Genomic DNA, 22,458 nt, shown 5'->3' with positions numbered 1-22,458 from the left:
GACCTGCAGCTTTAGCCATAGCCAAAGTAAGACAACCAGGAGAGGGGATAAGGATAAATAGGCTGGCGGGTTCACAGAACACAACCACATCCCTGAGATCCAGTATCTATGGGGCAGCTGCTCCATCCCTCCAAGGCAAGCTTAGAGAAGAATGTATTTAGACATACTAAGCCCCATCATGCACTGGGCAGTCCGTTCTTGTGAATTTTTGCTCAGTCCATGTTGCTTAGATTTGAGTATTTCTAGAACACTAGCATTTTTGTTTAAAGTTTACTAAAAAATGCTCCCAAATATCTCCTACTCATTAAAACAGTAGTGGGTTGGGGGAGAGGCTAAGAATCAATGAGCTGCTGGGGAAAAAAGGCAGAACTCATTCAATTGTTTTTGACTCTAGGAAGAGTTGAATGTATTTTCCTTCCATGCTCTGGGCAGAGAAGGTATTCTTATTATGTCTCCAAAGAAAGAGAAATGCTGCCAGCCATTCTCAGTAAGGCACCATTTTATAGGTGCGAGTTCTTCTTTGTGTCTAACATAAGTAGTCTTCTATAATATAAATCTTATCTTTAACAAATGTCTGGTCTTCTAAGAAATAAAATAGGAAAGAGTTGTTTTTAATTTGCTAGGATAATACACTTGCATGAAACTTAGATAATGCACCTGTGTGCACCTGAGATAATGAATCTTCATGCACCTGGCATAATGCCCCAGCATGCACCTGGAATAATGCACCTGCATGTACCAAAAGATACCCACTGAACCACCACTAAGCTTTTTTTTTCTTTTTCTGTGTTTACTACTCCAAACTCAATTAACCTTTCTTCAAAGGTACTGTTTCAAAACCTCCTGCTATTTTTAATAGCCATTCTCCACTGGTCATGCAGAAAAACCTAAATGGACACCATTGGGGGGTGGTATTTGGAAAGCAGAGGGGCTCCCTGTGCCCTTTCTCCTTGGGATTATGGAGTAGGAATCGTAAAGGGCACTTGATTGTGACATATTGACACAAGAGATTACAGCTCCCAGTGTAGTCTTTCTACCATCCCTCACCAAAACCCATCCAGGCTGAAGGTTCCCAGCTGGGGTTCAGCCTGAACTCTGGGACCTCTGCTGACCCTGTTGTAAATGCAGAGTGCTATGGCTGCTGCTGAAATGTTCCCAGAGAGGCCCACTGAAGCCACCGAGGCACAAGATGGAGAAGCTGGGCTTCTAGCTGCTGTGGGAGCTGTCAGTTAGGGCTCAAGTGCCTCACGTTAGTTTCTCCAAGAAGTTCTCGCTGTCTGATACCACTGCAAAGATAAATTAAATGACTCCCATCAAACAGTTAGGTTGATGTCTAGGTTTTCTTATAATGGGCTCTACTCTGACCCAGAGTGGTATATGTACTATCTTTTAGTATGTGCTTGAAAATAATCCAGTTACCATTGCAAGATAAATAAGACTTAATTTTTATGAGATATATTTGTTTCTTCCTAACAGATTTCAAATTTCAAACTTACCCAGCTTCTTGGCAAGCTTGGCCTCTTTCCTCGAATCCACCATCACAAAGCCTATGTTTTTATGTTCCAGAACCTGGGCCACAAGCTGAAAAGACAGGTAGGGGAAATGAGTTAAGGGAAGAGAGACAGCAGGTGGCAGGCGCCATCACAAGTGTGAGTACCATTCATATTCTCTGCCACTCTGATCGCAGATGAGGCAGGAAAGTGCTGAGAATCGAAGAGGCTAAGAAGAGAAGCCCAGAAAAAAGCACACATCCATGACCACGAGCCATTTCTGCCTTTGAGAAGATAAAATTGGGGCACAGAGACTCTGAAACGAACCAAGGGTGTTCAGACACCCAGCGGGGACCGGGTGTGGAGCCGTGAGATCTTTTGCTGTTGCCAAATGAAGAATTAAATTGGCATCCAGAGGCTTCCTACAGCACATAGTGAGGAAGAACTGCAGAGAGTCCGAGGATGAAGGTACCGCTGAGCCTAACGTCCATGAGGAGGATGAAGAGTCTTGGATGGAGAATTAGCTAAAAAGCACTCTGAGCAGAAAGCAGTATAGCAGATGGCACTGTGTGTAAAACTGGCATCCAGCTAAGCTTCCTGAAGCTCAGATATGAACAAATAAGGACTCTAAATTAATAGAGTGTTATCCCTCTGTCATCTTGACATCTCACAAGGGGGCTGGACAGAAATGGGGAGATCATAAACTATGAGCTGTCTGAGGATTGAACCTGCGACCTTACAAATGCGGGTCCATTACTGGCTGAAGCATTGTGCTACACGTTAAACCCTAATACTATTTTTCAAAATGTCTGGGTGCATATGCAGTTGTAAGAACTACAAAAGTGAGATCCCTCAAACACACACGTTTCTGGTTTTCTACAGAAGCAAGATCTTGTGAAACTGAGGTACAATGTCACAAACTGGACGGTGCCAACAATCGTTCAAGTACAGAGCACTGCCCATCACCACAAGGGGCCCTCTTTTGCCCTTCATCGTCACAGCCACTGGGTGCAGTTCCACCCCTTCTCTGCTTCTGCTCCTGAAACCAGGACTCCCCCCATCATCATATGACGTCTAAACACAGAATCATGTAGCAGGTACCTTTTTGAGATAACTCTTCACACTTTGCATAATGATCCATCCTGAGGTTCTGTTGTTTTGCTGCCTGTACCACCAGGTATGTCCCTTTTCACTGCTAAGTCGACATCCATGGGGTGGACCTCCACAGTTTGCTTAATCACTCACCTACCGAATGGTATCTGAGTTGTTTCCAGCCGTTGGCTCTGATGAACAGAGTTGCTTTGTGAGATTTTGAGTTAAATGTTCGTCTTAATCTCAGGAATCAAATGACTATGAGAATAAATTGTGACTCATATGGGAGTTTTAGGCTTAGTTCTCACTGAAACCACCAAACTGTTCTCTGGCCTGATTGAACTGTTGCGCATCCTCATGAATAATGCATGAGTTCCCGACAACCTTGGCAGCCACGAGTGTTATCATCCTTTACATTTTAGTCATTTCTCCTAGGGATGCAGCAATGTCTCCTTGTGGTTTTCATTTGTGCTTTGTGACCATTTACTTGAACAAGTGCTGTGTTTATGTATGTCTGCTTCTGTGAAATGTCTTTTTGTGTTGTTTGCCTGTTTTTTATAGAGCACATTAGCTTTTCATTTTCCCCTTTTTGGGTCCCCAGCATCCAAACAAAGTGATGTGTGCCTGCAACCCCAGCTCTGGGGATGCAGAGGCAAGTGGATCCTTGAGGCTCCCGGAGCAGATAATCTGTGAGTCACTAAACCCCAGGTTCAGCAAGAGACCTTGTCACACACACACACACACACACACACACACACACACACACACACACAAATGAGGGCTGGAGAGCAGTCGAAGCAGTTGTGCACACATGAAAACATGCATACCACCTCCAACACATTAATGGAGAATTTAATTTCCATGAAGTCTAATTTAACAATTTTTTTTTCATTTATAAATGGAATTTTGTTACTGTTGCTTTTTTTTCCCCCCTTGGACAGGGTCTCACTATGTAGCTATGGCTGAACTCAATATGTGGATCAGGCTGTCCTCGAACTCATGGAGATCTGTCTGACTCTGCCTCCAGCATGCTGGAATTAAAGGTATGTGTGACTGGGCCTGGCTATAAATGGGATTTTTAATGTTAAGGCTAAGTGCTAAATTCTGAACTGTACTATCTTTTCTCTAAAAGTCTTACAGCTTTATTTTTTGTTCTAAGGGACACAGATTATTGTGATGAAATTCTGGGGAAGCTGCGAGACAGTCTGGGGCCTTTTTCTCCTTTTGTACTACTTGACTCCAGCACCATTTGTAGATAGCCTTCCTTGCTCTGCACTTAGCCCATGCCTTTATCAAGACTCAGTTGACACATCTCGGTGTGTGTGGGGGGGAGGGGAGGTCCTAACTCTGCTGTCTCTATTCTGTCTGTCCTATTTACTTATTTAGGTTAGATATTTTCCTTATTTACATTTCAAATATTTTCCCCTTTCCTGGTTTCTCCTCCGAGAAAACCCTATTCCCTCCCCTCTCCCCCTGCTCACCAACTGGCGCTCTCCTGCTTCCTGGCCCTGGCATTTCCCAACACTGGGGCATAGAGCCTTCATAAGACCAAGGGCCTCTCCTCCCATTGATGACTGACTAGGCCATCCTCTGCTACATATTTAGCTGGAGCCACAAGTTCCACTATGTGTATATTTGGTTGGCGGTTTAGTCACTGAGAGCTCTAGGGGTACTGGTTAGTTCATATTGTTGTTCCTCCTATGGGGCTGCTAACCCTTCAGCTCCTTTAGATCTTTCTCTAGCTCCTCTATTGGGGACCCTGTGCTCAGTACAATGGATGGCTGAGAGCATCTACTTCTAGGCTCTGGCAGAGCCTCTCAGGAGACAGCTATATCAGGCTCCTGTCAGCCAGCACTTGCTGGCATCCACAATAGTGTCTGTGTTTGGTGGTTGTATATGGGATGGATCCAGAGGTGGAGCAGTCTCTGGATGGCCATTCCTTCAGTCTCTGCTCCACACTTTGTCTCTGTAACTCCTGTCTGTCCTTCTGTCTGCACCACACAGCCGAGGCTGTAGCCTCTGTGAGGTGAGTCCTAAAACTACACAGGAGTCGTGTTTCCAATCAATTCTTTTTGTGGGTTGTTTTACCTTGTAATTTTTCTCTTACACAGCAGCTTCAGAATAGTCTTATTCATACACAAAAAGAAATCCCCTAGGGCTTGGACAATTGTGCTATTATATCATATTGTGTTGTGTTTTGTTGTGTTGTGTGTATGTATTTACATAGTACAAGTAAGATGCAACTGTATTAACTCTCCTATCAAATTGGAGAGAGTGGTGTATTCAGAGTATTATCTGTCAGTGTGGGAAGATGCTGTATCTCTCCATTAACATCACAGCTCTGAGCACATAAGCCCTTTTTACTGTTTTGTTTTGGTTTTTGATGCAGTGTCTCATGTAGCTCAGGCTGACCCTGAACTTCGTGCCCTCACCTCCCAAGTGCTGGGGTTTCTGACATGCACCACCATTCACTTTAGGGTGCAAATCTAGTGCAAGTTTTGTTAAATTCACATCTAAATACTGGGAGTCTTTTGCACCATGGTGATGTATTTTTAGTTTTGAATCTGTTCTCTTTCTAGTACAGAATATATTATTGCATTTTAATGTTTATCTTGTAGCTTTCTCACCTTGAACTCATTGACTCTTTTTAAGACATCTTTCTTTCTTTGGAATTCTTGGGAACTATCTGTGTAGAGAATCATGTTAAAAACCTTTTCCTTTTTCCATCCATTTGATCTTTCATTTCCTTAGGCTTCTTTATTCGATCAATGAGAACTCTCCTTTCATTTCCTTACTCATTCAACCAACGAGAACTCTCTTTTCATTTCCTCATGGTTCCTTACTCGACCAATGAGAGCACTCCTGTTTTGAAGATAGTACCTTGCTTCTTACCTGGTGTTTTTGTTTATTCTTGCTCCATTTTATTCATTTGCACCTGTCTTACTAATATATCTATTTTCCCTTTCTGTCCTTCCAACTCTGTTACATTTGCAGTTTGATTCTGTGCATTCTACAACCCTTTGGGGGTGTCTTATCTCCACCAAGTAACCTGAGGACTATTTGGCTCTGTGAGGGCTCTCGAAGTCCCACTACCCTCTGTTCTGTGGCCACATCCTAGCTTCTGCCTTCCTCCATTCCAGTGTCCTCCCTGATTGTACCTTCTCTTTCCTTCTACTCTCTTGCCAGTTAGACTTCGTAAGGTCGATTTTGGCCTATCCATGCTTCCTGGTCACCTGTCCTTTTCTCTCTTTTTCTTGCTCCAAACCACTCCCCTTCCTCTTAAGACTAAGGATCCTCAACAGAATGTCATCTGAGCACTGCTCCAGGAGTACTTAGGTGGTTGGAGTGGACCCCAGGAGCAGGCAACAAATGACGTCCTGCCCACCCACAAGCTTTCTCTTTCCTTGGATTTGTCTGAAACTGGGGAGGCTGAGTCATCCCCACTAGCACCGTGCTGTGACTCATTGTGAGCTTTCCTGAGGTCCCCCAAGCCAGTGTTTCTGCAAAACCCCTTGGGTCTATAACCTATTGCATGCAATCCATCAGACCATGTTATGTTTTATTTTCCTAATAGTTCCCCCCACTTTTCTATTGCCAGCCACACTGTCCTATTACTGAAGTCAAAATCTTAAATGAACATTCCCCTGTCACAAAGTCACAAGACCCAGCTTTGCAGTACAATAAAGTCTCTCTTCTCCAGAGTGAGTCTCTCTGACAGCAGCTCTTAAACTTCAGTATGCACAAGAATGACCTGGGGCTCTGTTAAAATGGGGCTTCTTGGTCCTCCTTGCCAGAGCATGGAAACTAGAGCTGGGGCGGGGCTCAGGATCGCCCATTGTCTTAAACCGCACAGCCACACCCATGGTTGTGATGCCTCAGCTCTCACGTCAGGCTCTGGAAAGCACAACTATTAATGGCTGCCACTTCTGAAAGCTACACAGCACCGTTCCAATTGTACACTCATGTTGGCTTTTTTGATCTCTCTCTATTTAGTGAAGGGGTGAGTATTAACAATAAGTTTAAAAAGGGGGGGAAGAGGGAAAGGGAGAGGGAGAGAGGGGGGAAGAGGGAGAGGGAGAGGGAGAGGGAGAGGGAGAGGGAGAGGGGGAGAGAGAGAGAGAGAGAGAGAGAGAGAGAGAGAGAGAGAGAGAGAGAGAGAGAGAGAACATTGAAATAGCTCATTAACCACTGAAAGCACTGGCTGCCAAGTCTCACATCCTGAGTTCTATCCCTGCAGCCCATGTAAAGGTGGAAGAAAGGAACTGATTCCACAAGGCTGACCTCTGACCTCCATAGGCATGCCATGCCAAGTGCACCATGATGACACACATGTACCACATCATGTTCCCTCTCTTTCATACACACACACACACACACACACACACACACACACACACACACACACAGAGAGAGAGAGAGAGAGAACAGCAGCAGCAGCAGCAGCTGCTAATCTAAAGAATGACAACTCTTTAGATAAGCACAAATGTGTTCCTCTCCTGGGCACGTAAAGCACACTCTTATCTATGTTGATATCTACATGGAACGTCTGCATACTTGAGTGCTAAGTCCCTATCACTATCCTGTGTCCTAGATGTACACACAGAATAGACTGCCACAGATGGGCCAGAATCTGATATGTACCGTCCTCCCTCCCGTTCTTCTTCCTCAGCATCCTGACTTGCAATCCCTGCGGCACCTGAATTACTACTGAGTCCCACCTTCACTAGACCCAAAGCCTGCCCATCTAGGCTTTGTGGTCGCCACCATCAGCTCCAGCATGCACCCTTAACAAGCTTAAACCAACCATAGTCAGAGCTAGCAGACACCTAAGGGTACTGTGGGACTGAATAGGGCAGGTGGCTGTGGTAGAGATTAGGGGCCTCTGGGCTAACTTTTTATGTGACTGGGTCCCTGAGGACCAGTCATGTCTGGGGAGACTGGAGTAGGCAAACAGGCCACAGTTGCTTCTTGTCTGTGGCTTGGTTTCCTCCATTCCACACTCCTCCATCTCACCCAAACCCCTACCTCACTTGTCTTCTCTCCTGTGAGCCTCAGCCAACCTTGGATGAGGAGAGCAGCCCCAGCTTGTCTTTCACTCCATTCTCCTTTCTAGAATTCCAGTGGTCCTTCCCCAGGAGTGAACTCAGGCACCCAGTGTGTAATCACCAGTGTCCTGGCTCTGTACCGTGAACCTTTCCTCACGAAGGAGAAGAAGGGCAAGCGTTTTCTGTATTCTGTGTAGTTCCTTGGAGACAGTCAGCACCTTTGTGGGTCCATGGATGGATTGGTGCAAATACTTCATGAGTTCAAAGGGCTTGTAAGCCGGAGAGGCGGGAAGCAGTTATCACCCAATACTGTGAGTCCTGAGTGAGAAAAAGGTCACTCCCACATTTCCTAAATCCCACAAGAGTGTTTTTATACACGGCTGTGATTCTCTCCTGTTACCTTACAGCCGTTCCTGAACTGCCTTGCCCTGGTGGGCCGACTGACGGGTGATTTCATAGTCTGCTTGGGAGTCCATCCTTGGGACTAGCCCCATGGGTTGGCTGGTTATGCGGAGCTTCCAGGATGGAAACATTGCCCACTCTCCCTGAAACACTAGGATTTGGAGAGACTTTTGCCGGTTCTTCGAACACAAATGGACTTGTAACAAAGTTCCATATGAACGACATCATAGAGAGCATGATCAATAAATAGTTCAAAATGGATAAGTGTTTCTGGCATGTCTTTCTCTCTCTGGAGTTATATTTTATAGGTAGCTATTATAAAATTCTTGCTGCTTGGATGATTAGGTCCACATGCGTGTCATCTTTAAATGAGTAGGTGACCTATGCTTGCTAGACCCTAGGGATGAAGAACATAGATAGGGCTTAGTGTCAACTCCTGGATCGCTGACTTTGTCACCAGCCTGTGCTGTGACTTCAGTGCCCAGCGGAGGCGGTAACATTATCTACGCCACAGGATCTTTTGAAGATTAACTGAGATTAATGCATATGGAGTGCTCTTCACACACAGTAGGTGTTTAATAAGTGCTAGATTTCCTCCTTAGTAGTATGATAGCTGAATAGGGTTCTGGATCACTACTGATCTCCAAATGTCAAAGCCTAGATTATCAGAACTGAAAGAGGAATAAGAATCATCAGCCAAGGAAGAGTTAGTAACGGAGTGGGGGGGGGGGGGGGGGGGGGGGGGGAGAAGGGAGGGGAGAGCCAGAACAGCAGGGCAAAGTTAAAGGCTGTGCAGTCTCATAAGAGAGATCTTGTGGGCAGCGGTGGGGTGGGGGTGGCAAACCATACACAGCCTGGCAGGCCTTGATGAATGCCATGGGTTTGGTTTCCATGCACTTTGGGTGTGTCTAAACATCCCTCCGTAGCCACACAGCCCTGCCTGGTGTGGCTTTCTGTCCTTTTGGCCTCACTGGGAACACTCTGTATCTTGTATAATACACTACAAGGACACAAAAACATTCTCTGCATCTGTGCATGCTCTTTGCTCCATCTGGTAGACTCATCCCGCCATTCTCCACCAACTCTGCTACCTTCGTAGTATATTTGAACATGTTAGTCCCCAGAAAGGGTCTCCTGACCCCCCATTCCCAATTCAGTGTTTACTCAGGATCCCCAAACTTTTCCTCTGCAACTACCCTTTGGCTTGTCTATGTTTATTGTCTCTCTGCTGTTGGTGTTTGCTCCCGCAGCCTCCGTGTCTATGTGTGCTCTCCTCCCTGTGCTGTCTCTAGCACCCAGGAGAATAGCTGGGCTGATCCTCAAATTAGTGCCTCAAGTAAATGAACAAATTAATAAGGAGATTGTCTGTAAGAGCAGAGGCCGGTGAGACATTGGGCAGGACAGGCAGAAGGAGTGTGTACATCCAGGAGGTAGAAATGGTGTCAGCTTAGGTTTGAAGGTGCATGTGACAAGGGTTGGACCAGAAAAAGCTAACTTATCGAAGTAGATTGTGTTTGAGGAAACTAAAAAGAGTTCTGTGTTATCCCAGGCATGATGGCAGACACCTTTAATCCCAGCACTTGGAGGCAGAGATAGGCAGATTTCTGAGTTCGAGGCCAGCCTGGTCTACAGAGTGAATTCCAGGACAGCCAAGGCTACACAGAAAAATCCTGTTTCAAAACGCTCTCTCTCTCTCTCTCTCTCTCTCTCTCTCTCTCTCTCTCTCTCTCTCTCTCTCTCTCTCTCTTTCTCTCTAAAATCCTGTGCTTAAGATGTGCTAAAAGAAAAGAGTAAAGATGTTGGATATTGTGGTTGGAAGTTATAATTTGGGGCTAAGTAGAACAGGGAGGCTGATCTGAGTTCAGAGAAGATAGGTCTGAGGGCCCAGATCAGACAGAGGAAGGAATAGGCATCCAGGTGACTAGCAGGTGCTGTGGGCTCACACAGAGGTGGCTCTGGTCTCAGACAAAGGGCTGGAACCTGGAACCGTGGAGAAGCAACTGCAGGTGTGGTGAGTCATGTGAGCTGGTACCCATCTAAAAGCCTTGACTTGAGAGAGAGAGAGAGAGAGAGAGAGAGAGAGAGAGAGAGAGAGAGAGAAAGGACAAAGGAGAGGGGCCATAAGGAGAGTCAGGCTCTCCACCCAGAAAACAGAATGAAGGAAAAGGATAACAGTAAGAGAATGTTCCAGAACTAGGGCCAGCTTCTCAAAACAGCTAGAACTGCAGTGAATTCATGATCACAGAAGGCACTCAAGCTACCCAAAGGATCTGGAGATGTGAGAGGAGGAGGTATTCTTGGGGCTGGTGCATTGGTGCATGAGAAAGCCGTAGGCCGGAGCTGGCCATGTTGGAGACATGTACCTGAAGAAGTACCTATCCTGAGCAAGGAGGAGCTGTTCATAAAATGAAAGGCATGAAAGAATCACTATGGTACCCTGACTCCAAAGTCATTAAGGCATAGCATCTCTGGGAGTCCAGGAGGGGAAGGACCCCATCAGGTCTCCCTCCTGGACTGGAAAGTCATGGATGACCTTGTAAAGAAAAGCCGGGACAGAAGCCAGTGCAGGGAACTGGACAGTCAAGTGGGTGGCGAGGACAGGCTGGAGCAGGTGTGGCTTGCTTGTTCCAGAAGTTTGTCCATGAAGGGGAGTCAGTGCCCAATACTGTGAGATGGGGCAGGTCCCCCCTGCTGCCTGACCCTGGGCCTCAGAGGACAGAGTATCCAATAGGTCTGTGTGGGCAACCCAACTCCCTTTATAGAACTTATCAGCTCTAACACAGGGGCAGAGATGAAGGCACTTCCCAAGGACTGTCTTTATGGGCAGAAACAGGAATGTCCTTCTAGGTGGGGTGGGGGATGACACTGGAGAGGGTGACTCAGAGGGTGTGCTTTTCTGCAGTCTCAAGAATCTTCAAACATCAAAATATGGAGCATGAGGATTCTGCAGATCTCTGCTCAAAGTGAATGTCCCTCTGACCAGTCATTAAAGATACCCTGGCTGCACTGCTGTCCTTTCCAAGCAAGCAGTGAGCTGGAAAAGCCTGTTCTCCCGGACACCATCTGGCAACAGGCCAAACTATTCAAATCCGTGTGTCCCCTGAAACACGAGAGCCCCACGTTTATCTCCGGTAATCTCCTCTCACTTTTGGCCACTCTCAAGCAAGGCTTGGGCTATGTATAGCCTGGCAGTTGGCACACATTACGTCCACCAAGGAGGCTGGCTGGGGAAGGGGACAGCTATTTATGAGAACCAAGCATGCATTGAAGCCTTTTTGAAGCTGGTGTTGGGTAGCTCTTGGAAGTGCTGAGGTGGGGGAGGGGAGAGGGGTTACTGGTTTGCTTTACTGGCACTTTGGGGTGTGTTCGCCGTCCCCCTCCAGGCTGAAAGTCTATAAAACAACTACAGTAAAACACCAGTTAGGGGAACAGTGGAGTGTCTCAGTGGCAAAGGCACTTATCGCTAAACTGGACAACCTGAATTTGATCCTAAGTACTAACATGGTGGAAGGGGACAACTGACTCCAGAGTTGTCCTCTGACCTCCATATATGACATGAATGCACACATAAACTCTCTCTCTCTCTCTCTCTCTCTCTCTCACACACACACACACACACACACACACACACACACACACACACATACACACACACACACACACACACACACACACACACACACACAAATAATGTTGAAAAAGATACATAGCACTAAATGGGTGTTCACTATGCCAACTACAGCACCAACTAACTACCTCATGTGAATTATCCTTTGGAATCTTCATGAGAAAGTCTACTAAGATAGCACTTTGCAGATGAGGAAATGGAGAAACAGAGGCCAACGAACTTGTCCAGAGTTTTTAAGCAACCTCACTGAGAGCCCAGACCTGACACTACTCCAGAATCCCAGCTCTCCTCTGTAAAGAAAATATCTTGTGTCTGTATGGATGTGGCACCTGTCAATAATAAATTCGATGGCCTATAGCTTAGGCAGGAAATAGGAGGTGGAACATCCGGGAGGCAGAAAGGATTCTGGGATAGTGCCAGGTGGGAGATTTTGCCCAGAGAGATGTTACCAGACAGATGCATGGTGCCTGAGCACAGGCAACCAGCCATGTGACAAATTGTAGATTAGAATAAATAGGTTATTCTAAGTTATGATCTAGTCAGAGAAGAACCTAGCTGTATGGCCAAGTTATTTGTAAATATATTTTAAGATCGAGTCTTCTTTCTGGGAGTATAGGGTCGGGAGGAAGAACCAGACTTAACTTAGACACCCCTCCACTGTAACCTACTTCTGCAGAGGGAAGCAGAGGGACCTGAGCCCATATCCTGGCTCTACTGATGACCAGCTGTGAGCTGAGCAAGTTTCAGCTTCCTTGATCTTCAAGAGTCACTGTTGCTGGTATAACCCGTATGCAAGTGCTTACTGAAGGCTTATACCCTGTAAAACTATTTCAGGGAAAGCCCTATTCTAAGCCTTACCCTGACCACAAGCACACATCAGCATCTCTTGCAGGGAAAACTGACGCTGACACAACTCATGGGGCCCACCCTGAGCTTCTCACTCAGCATGTCTGCCATGGAACCCCCGGGACAAACATTTCTGATCAGATCCCACACAGAGCCCTGGGCCCACATAGGGTGAGAACCTTTGCTCCACACAGCTTCTAGCACATGAGCATAGCCTCTCACGGCACAGCCTTGGGTGATATCCAGTATGGCAGAATGAGGGAGGCTGTCCCTGGAGGTCAGAGCTTTTGTTTATCCATTTTATAATAACAAGAGCATTTTATAATAACAGAATAAGAAAGAAATGGGTTTGATTCCAGTAAAACACACACACACACACACACACACACACACACAAAGCTAACAACAAAATTAATCTTAAGGTAATATTTGGGGCTGAAAACACAATGGTAGAACATTTGCCTAGTGTGAACAAGGCTCTGGCTCAATTTCCAACCATATAAATAAATAAATTGATTAATTAATTATTTAATAACATGGGACTAGGCCATGTCTTTTCCTAATGCTCTCAGCAGAGCTTTGTCATTGAGGGCTTATGGAGGAGCAGTCTGGCAAGAGGGTCCCCTGCATTACACACACACACACACACACACACACACACACACACACACACAGAGAGAGAGAGAGACAGAGAGAGAGAGAGAGACAGAGACAGAGACAGAGACAGAGAGACAGAGAGAGACAGAGAGAGACAGAGCAAGAGAGCCCAGAGCCTTTCTGGGAGCAGAAAGAGAAGGCTTCTTTCTAAATTCCCTTTCTCTTGGTTTCTATCATCATTCATGGGAATGGGGAAGAGCAGGTACCTCACCTGTGGAGAGACCTCCTATACATAGATGAAGGACTTAAACTTCTCTGTCTATGGTGCCCATTGAAAAACAGAAGTCTGTTCCTGCTTGGCTGGATTTATGAAACACTGAGTTTAACTGGATCCCTGTACTCAGGAGGCTGAGGCCAATGGATCTGGGTCACAAGTTCAAGGTCAGTCGGTGACATATGCAAACCCTGTCTCCAAACTCAAAATAACAAAACAACAACAACAACAGCAACAACAACAAATTCTGGCTAGAATATTCTGATAGCATCTATGAATGGTAGCAGATACTATAGAAATCTAACTTGTGGGGAGAGAGGGAGATTTTATGGGATGTCACATCCATGGCCAATTCAAAAGCAGTCTTTAACTGGGCACCAAACATATGTGAATCACTTTACATATGCCTTTTGTCTGTTTTACCATTATAAGTGGTCATTATATTGTGGCCACTGGAATAATTTACAAAACAAGCACTCAGCCTTGGAGAATCCTGTCCTGCTGCAGTCACACTGCTGACACACAGACTCAAACTCTTGCTTCATAGGTAAATTGGGGGTGCGTGGTCATCTAATAGCTTGATATCCTGAGCTACGATAGCTGTAGGGAAGGGGTGAGGCAGAGGCAGATGAGCCTGGTAGGGGCAGCCCGGCACACAGCAGATGGGGTGGAAAGGCTGCCTGGCTTGGGTACCTGGCAGCAGGAGGGAGCGTCTGGAACCAGGCACCTTGGACACTCCGATATCTTGCCAGCCCACTACATTGCAAGATGGCATGCTGGATGCCTTCCTAAGTGGCTGTCCAAGCAGAGACAGTTCGAATGGATAATTCAGGCCTGCCGCATGTACCTTAGAAACCATGGGAGCTTCTGAGGCTTCTTCAAGCATGCCAGCACTTCAGGCTGAACTGGCTTTCTAGGGAGAGCAAGTGATCTTAGGTGTATGCTGGGACTGATGATCAAATCACATATCCTATACCAACCTGCGAGGCACAAGTTGCAAGATAGCAGGGCTGGCGAGGAGGGTAAAAGGTCTTCCGGTTTCTCCAGCAGACCCTGTGCCTTCTTCTCTGACTGCTTTGTAGTATAAGACTTCTTACCATATTTTTGTGATGCCGGAAATGGCCCCATTTAAAATTATGTGACTGTGCGAGGGTGTCTACCCCAAGAACACAAGACTGTGTTTCCAAATGGAGAAGCTTCAAGATGAACTGTGGTTCTGATAAACAGAGCAGGATTTACATGTGTCCTGCTTAGGTCTGAGAGTCACCGAGGGCTTTGCGGGATGGGAGCCGTGTAAAGGTTCCAAGTATGTAACCAGCAGATCAGTTCAGAGTGCTTCTCTCCCGTTTGTAAATAACTATTTTTATTAGTGTCTGCATGTGCACAATGCCTGTGGCGGCACATGTGCCATGGGCTTCATGTGTCACACTATGCATGTGGAGATCAGAGGACAGCTTCCTCTCCTTCCACTCTTACATGGGTTCCAGGGATCCAACTCAAATTATTAGGCTTATGTGGTAATCAGCCTTAACCACTGAGCCATCTTGCCAGCCCTCCGTTTGTTAAATCTTTATTTCTTCACTAATTCTATACAGGGAAGGCGTAACTATAGTCAACTGAATCCAGACTCCCCCAAGATCACCTACACTATATAAAGTGGGCCACCAGAGGCCCATTCTCCAGTCCCACAGCACTGGAGTGTCACACGAGCTGGGGGTGGGGAGTAGTGAGGGAGAACGATTCTCCTGGGATAGCACAGGCTTGTTGTGAGGACTCTTTCTCAAAGCCAAACCAAAATAGGCCTGAGCTCATCTGATTTCATTCAGAGTGGAGCAGGTGTGAGACTGAAGAGGGCTGTCTTTGGGCGGGGAGCAGTTGGAAAACATCCCCGAGTCCTGCATGTGGTGCTCTTCTCTGCCCAGTATTCCCACATCATTCCATCTGTAGAGCTACTTGACTCCAGCAACTTTGCTCTGCCTTGGGGTTTGGACGAGCAACTCTGGGACATTTGCCAGTGCTAAATAGGCTCGGAATGCAGGGTCAGCTTAAAAAGCTTGGGGCTTTCTGCCCATGTGCACAGATACACACCGGACTGAGCGTCCCAAGGTTTGGGAAAACAAACACGCAAACAAAACACATGTTTTACCCATATTTTAGTGGGGGAAGCAAAGGAGAACACACAGATCCCAGGATCTAACAAACTCAACCTCTTCTTCTACCCTGGACTTAAAAAAGAAAAGCCAAGCAAACAAAAACAAGACCTCAGGCTGGAGAGACAGCTCAGATTGTAAAAAGACTTGTCACTAAACTTGATGACCTTGATCCCCATGACACACACGATGGCAAGGAAAACAGCCTTCCAAAAGCTGTCCTCTGGCCTGTGTACCATGGTATACACTCACCAGACAAATAATTCAATTTTTAAAAGAAACCAAGAAAAAAAACTTATTTCCAATGTACACATGTGTGTATAAATCTTTCTTTTTCCCATCTCTCCTCCACGTATCCATCCATTCATCCATCATCATTCATTCTTTATAGTCTATCTGGGGGTTAAGCTTTTGCCCATTTACACTAAGTAACCACTTAGGAGCCACACAGAGTCAGGATACAATTCAGTATTGCTAAATGTGGGTGAAAGTCCAAGATATCGAACACGTGCTTTCATAACTTGGTACTACTTACAATCCTGAAACTATTCCATTTAGCTGTTCTGTGGGGGTAGAGAAGGAACATCCTTCACATGCCATTGGAACCAAAGAGGTCTTGGTTCAAATCCTGCTTCATGTTATATTGCCATTTCATAGCTTTGGGATTTGGGCAGTTTTTCCCTTATCTCTCTGGTTTCTCTGTAATGTGGGAATACACGAATTATATAAGCTACTATATGCAAGACCTCTGCCATGGGCCTGGCTCAAATCACATTCAATATTGTCTATTTCTCTTCTCTTCCTTTCCTTCAATATTTGTTTAAAAGAATATTGCAGGATGCCCACTGTGTCAGCCCATGATCCAGATGCTGGGACGGGCGACTAGGAAAAAAGTCCTGAACTTTGTAGATTTCACTTTCTATAGAAAGTATCGCACTGAGCGCAATACGTCACCTAAGCACTACGGAAAAAATAGGAAGAGTAGAGGAGGAGGAGCAGGAGGAGGAGGAAGAAGCATCTTGGAGAGCGTGGTTTATATACATGAGCAGGGAGGTGACTTCTTTGACTAAGGTACTGTAGGTGGTTTGGATGAGAGTGGCTGCCATAGGTTCACATTAATGAATGTTTGGCCATCAAGGAGTGATATTACTTGAGAGGGATTAGGAGGTTTGGCCTTGTTGGGGGAAATGTGTCACCAGAAGTGGGCTTTGTGGTTCTAGAAAGCCTATTCCAAGCCCAGTCTCTCTCTTCCTGCTGCCTGCAGATATGGATGTAGAACTCTCAGCTACTGCTCCAGCACCATGTCTGCCTACCTGCTCTTGTGCTCCCTGCTATGATGATAATGGACTGAACCTCTGAAACCGTAAGCCAGCCCCAACTAAATGCTGTCATTTATAAGCCTTGCCGTGGCCATGGTGTCTGTTCCCAGCAGTGGAACACTGACTGAGATGTTAAGTGACACTTAAACATAGATCTAAAAGAACCTGCTCTTTGTCATTTACAAAAGAGGAACGTCATAGACATCAGAGGCCATGCCATCTGCCTCTGCAAGTGGGATGACTACTTGATGCAGAGATGAAAGGACAACTTAGCTTCACATTACAGAACACTTCCTAGTCTTCCCCATGGTCCGCATCGGTCATCATGCCATCTTCATGTCCCCGTCAGCCATCATGGCATCTACATGTCCTACATGCATGCGTTCCCACTGTCCTCAGATGCTTCAGCTCTCTTGGGAAAGGAATTCAAAGGCACAGCAGCCAAACAGACATGTTCTCTTCTTCAACTAACTTCTGAGTCCTCCCTAAGGGAACTTTGAAGGTCACCTTCTGATTTGGTCCCAGAGATACAGGCAATTCAATGAAAAACATCTCAAAGAGGGCAAGACTCCATAAATACCCATATTATTCTCTTCTGAGAAAACTCTTCCAACCATGAGGTAGGGACGAATGGGAGAAATCTGAGAAGAGACTTGGCTGAGTTCCACAGTAGTAAATTACTGTACCCCCAAGACCTAGCTTAACGTACAAAATCTGAGGTATACCAGCAGGCCAACATCATTCAGAGTCCAAAGAGCAGAAGTCAAACAGATGCAGCATGATGTTTGGTTATATGGATAATTTCTTGGGCCCAACAGACCCACTCAGTGCTTTGCAAATCTTACTGTGCCTACAAATCTTCAGGGAATCCCATTTGAACGTACATTCTGATTCTAGGATAGGCCCTGAAAGCCTCCATTTCTAACATACTCTTAAGGAATGCAGTGTCATTGGGTCTATGTGTTTAGTATCAAGGCTTAGGTCATCCTCCAACTTGGCTGTACATTAGCATCACTCAGAGAACTCTTTACCTCACTTGCAATTGGACATATAAGGATGACCATGCTCAAAATTTGTGGTGTCTGGCTGGGCAGATGGCACAGTATTAAACCTTTACTACTAAGCCTAAGGACCTGAGTTCCATCCCTGGAATCCATTTAAGAGAGAACTCACTTATACACTTTGTCCTACGATCGCCACGTGCTCACTGTCTAGTATGGGCCATTGCTCCACAATAAATAAAAAACAAATACTAGGGGAACTGAGAGATGGCTGGGCATTTAAGGGCTCTTGTTATTCTTCCAGAGAAACTAAGTTCAGTTCCTGGTACCCATGTTGTATGGCTCAAAATCTAGCTCTTAGAGAACAGAAACTGTCTTTTGGCCTTTTCAAGCACACACACACACACACACACACACACACAAATAAATATAATAAACCTTAAACTTAAAAACAAAAAAGAAGGTACTTTTAAGTATAAAGAGTAAACCCAGGAAGCTGCCGAGATGGCTCAACATGTAAAGGCACTTGCCACCAAGAAGAGAACTGACTTCCAGATGTTGTCTTTTGACTTCTTCTCACACACCATGGTGTGCGCAGACACAAGTAAATAAATACATGTGAAAAAAATATGTAGTGTCTAGAATCCTCCCTTACCTATTCCAATTAAAACAATCTAGAGCATGAAATGTGGACTTTTTTTTAAGCTCCTTAGGTGTTAGCTGAGAACTACTGAAACAGGCTAAGACGACATTGGAAAATTGCAGAGGCAGATGGAGGGTCCATTTTGGGTTAGAACAGCTGTATCCAACAAGGATGACTTTCCTCCTCTGCAACTGGAATAACAAAATAAGACACCGATTCCTGTACAGCTCTATAGTATGCAGAATTCTTACTCATTTGTTCTAACTTGGTTCTTTTAATGTGATGTGTTTAAAGCTATGTGGTTGATCTTACAGATGTGATGTGAGGGGGTGAATCTTTGTGGTTTGCTCTGATCAAGTAAGGAGTACATGACAGAGTGTTCAAGCTCTCTGGCTTCCTTATTGCACACAAAGATTGGCATATAAAAGTGACAGTGTTTTTAGAATACACGCATGTGACTTGGTTACGTTTCTATTGCTGTGACAAAACACTAGGGCCAAAGCAACTTACAAGAGAAAGTGTTTAACTTAAGGTCCGTGGCTCCAGAGGAGTAAAGTATGCAGCCATCACTTGGTGATCACAGCAGCTGGCAGGCAGGCATGGTACTGGAGCAATAGCTAAGAGCTTACATACCTAGACAACAACCATGAAGCAGAGAGAGACATCTGGAATGGCATGGCTTTTGAACCTCAAAGCTCAGTCCCAGTGACTTTGGACCTCCTCCAAAAAGATCATACTTCTAAATCCTTCCAAATAGTTCCACCTACTGGGAGCCACCATTCAAACATTTGAGATATGGGGGAGCGGAGAAGAGTGTCTTTATTCAAACCACCAAAACATGTGAGACCTATCAATGATGCTAGATGCATTGCTGTGTCTGAGGAGGCTATGGTAACACTAGGCTAAAGAGTTTCCACTGGCATACAGATCAAATGGAGACTGTCTTAGGGGTTTACTGCTGTGAACAGGCACCATGATGAAGGCGGCTCTTAGACAACATTTAATTGCAGCTGGCTTACAGGTTCAGAGGTTCAGTGCATCATCATCAAGGCAGGAGCATGGCAGCATCCTGGCAGAGATGGGGCTGGAGGAGCTGAGAGTACCACCTCTTGTTCCAAAGGCAGCTAGGAGAAGACTGGCTTCTAAGCAGCTAGGATGAGGGTCTTAAAGCCCATGCCCACAGGGACAAACTTCCTTCAACAAGGCCACACCTACTCCAACAAGGCCACACCTCCAAGTAGTGCCACTCCCTGGGCTAAGCATATACAAACCATCACAGGGACTGACACACATACCTATAAAGGGGACCTCAACTGTGAGGTATACTGAAGACTAAGCAAAATAGCCTAGGAGACTCATCTAAGAGCTGTAGAACCCTGGGATCCACAGTTTAACACTCCCGTTCTGTTTTTACCCATGAATCATAGAACCAGCCTCCCATTTCCCCACAGGGTCTTGTGGGAAATTATGCTAGAGTCACTACATAAAAACTATAGTAGGCAGGCAGTACATGTGTTGTAGTACTGGATAATTGGTCATCAGAATAGCTTTTCTTGCTCTACAATAGGCCATTTTCAAAAATTATAGGCTGTATACCACTTGTGTCCATTTACTGTTATAAGAGATGCTGTACAGACACTGTGTGGTGGCAAGCACAGCTTCTTACAGAGTGACCATCATAGGCAGTCAGTACACGTGTGTTCTCAGAAGGGACACTGAAAAGCAGCCCCAAATATTTGGACCCAGATATAGCCTGTTAAGAAGACATGAAAGCAACTCTGTGCCAAAACCCTAGGTTGCTTATCAGCCCAAGGGACCCAGTTCACCCCAAATGGACCGGTTCTAACTGTTCAGGATGAGGAAAACGTTGGTCCTTCATCAGCCATCCACCCACCGCCATGTTCACTTTGACACACTAAGATTACTGTGTCGGCTGAGAGCACTGAATATGGATGGATGGATATGTCTATCCAGGGATCCACAATGCTCATTTTCATAGTCTAAAGCATTAATTTGCCCATGAAATCTCTGAGACCACCACCTAGCAACTGAGTTGTAGATGAGTCTCTTGTTTCTTCTCACCTTCCAGACCTTCCCTACAGGACCCAGTCCACAAAGCTGCAACTCTCTCCTTAATTTATGTCGATGCCACAATAGAAAAATGGGGAAATGGAATAGACAAATCACCTATGGAAGAAAAATACATGAATGGCAAGTAATTTCCAAGCCAGGCATGGTGGCACATGTCTTTAACTCCAGCACTCAGGAAGTAGAAGCAGGCACATCTCTGTTAGCTCAGGCCAGCTTTATCTACATAGTTCCAGGATAGCCAGAGCAGTAAAGTGAGACCCTGTCTCAAAAACAAAAACAGACAAATGAACAAAACCCAAAAAAATGTTCATTAGAACTTTGAAAGTCTAAATAGACTAATTTTAAAAAATGCTTTGGAGGGGAGGGAATAGTTTTTTGTTGTTTTTTTTTTTGTTTTGTTTTTTGTTTTTTTCGGAGGGGAAGCCGGGAAAAGGGATATCATCTGAGATGTAAATAAAGAAAATATCTAAGAAAAAATAGAAAAAAATGCTTTGAAAATTGTGCCAGACCCTAAAAAATAGGAAAGTGGTCTTTTGAACTGTATACAGCTATACAACAAAACACTATGCTGGTGCTGACATTAGGTTGACAAACATGAATCTTCTTAGTGATGTAGAATAAGGCAGGAAACAAAGCTGTGTAGATGCTGCAATCCTGACCACAATTGCACATTCAGGGGCAGCAAAAACGCTGGGAACAGCTGTCAGAATACTGACCACGCCCACTTGGCCATGAAGGGTTTTGTGGTATCTTTTATCCACTTAATTTTTTTTATATTTTGAATTTCTGAAGAAGCTTGTGCTACATGGTTAATAAGAGGCCCAGCCAGAAAATGAGCTTACCATCTACTTAAGTGAAGGGCATATAACCATTCTCATGGGAGAGAAGGTGTTCTGAAAAGAGCCTGAGATGTTCTTCCCTTTGACTGTCAGACAATTGAAACAGTGGACCCCCCAAACCTGGCATTTCCTCAGGGATGTTAGTCTGGAAAAAGAAAAACACCAAAGTCTGGTGCTAGCCAGAGGGGGTCCTAGTCCTGGGAGGGGATTTCACACGGTTCTCACAACTTCCCACACCCCCTTGCTGGGCAGGCTAGACCTCAGTCAGTGATGATGGGAGAAACTGCACTTTGCGGTTAGCTTAGGACTGCTTAGCCTCTTGCCTTCTATTTAAACCCAAGCCTCCTGCCAGGACCCCAAAGATGAACTTTGGGGTCACTGAATCCCTTTGTTCCTTTTCCAAGTCTGGCTACGCTGGATAGGTCTCCTTTTCCTCCTTCTCATGTTTGCTTGTCCCTTTAACTGGACTAATTATGACAGGGAGCTGAGCATAGGTTGTTACCACTCTCAGGGGCTCTGACATAACTACAGTAACAGCCACATCCATGAACTGAGGCATGCAGAACAATCTAGAGGAACCCTTTTGAGCTTTAGCACTTCCTCCATTCAGCAAGCATGCATAGGAACCCATGCAGCACTGTGCATCGTGTGTGCACTGACCCAAAGCCTGGAGAATTAGACCCAGACTGGAAAGCAAAATTCAGACTCTATGAATTCAAACTCAGGGGGGGTGGTGTTTTACTTGTGTTTTTCCTATTAAGCCTTTAATGGCCACATTGTGTCTTCTATAAAACTCCCTTCTTTCCAGAGTTCAGACTCTGCCATAGGGAGATGTGAATGGCGCTGATGCCTTTAAAGACTGTCTCCCAGGTGGGGGACTTCACCAAGAAGAAATTAAAAAAACAAACAAAAACAAACAAACAAACAAAAAACAAAGCAAAACAAAACCCTTATTCTAAGGCAGTCAGGGGTCTATGGATAAACTTTAGGGAAAGGCTCGCATAAGCTATTTCAAACCCGTGACCTCTTGCTCTCTCTATT

The 22,458-nt window shown here is 45.3% G+C and overlaps 1 protein-coding gene and 1 long non-coding RNA gene across 2 annotated transcripts in view; one reads left to right on the top strand and one right to left on the bottom strand.

Moving 5' to 3' along the window:
• Window positions 1-22,458, bottom strand: part of Casq2 (calsequestrin 2) — a 62,160-nt gene that overhangs the window by 34,952 nt on the left and 4,750 nt on the right. Inside the window, exon 2 of the mRNA XM_031374996.1 lies at window positions 1,497-1,581. Coding sequence (XP_031230856.1) covers window positions 1,497-1,581 — 85 coding nt within the window. The remainder of the gene's footprint in view (window positions 1-1,496; window positions 1,582-22,458) is intronic.
• Window positions 6,492-8,290, top strand: LOC116093517. The gene is made up of 3 exons (XR_004119734.1): window positions 6,492-6,582; window positions 7,696-7,938; window positions 8,035-8,290. It is a non-coding gene; the product is annotated as an uncharacterized LOC116093517 (long non-coding RNA).

Source organism: Mastomys coucha, unplaced genomic scaffold (assembly GCF_008632895.1).
Source record: "Mastomys coucha isolate ucsf_1 unplaced genomic scaffold, UCSF_Mcou_1 pScaffold16, whole genome shotgun sequence".
Classification (NCBI taxonomy): Eukaryota; Metazoa; Chordata; class Mammalia; order Rodentia; family Muridae; genus Mastomys; species Mastomys coucha.
The sequence above is the reverse complement of the archived record's forward strand: the minus strand, read 5'-3'. Positions and strand labels throughout refer to the sequence as shown.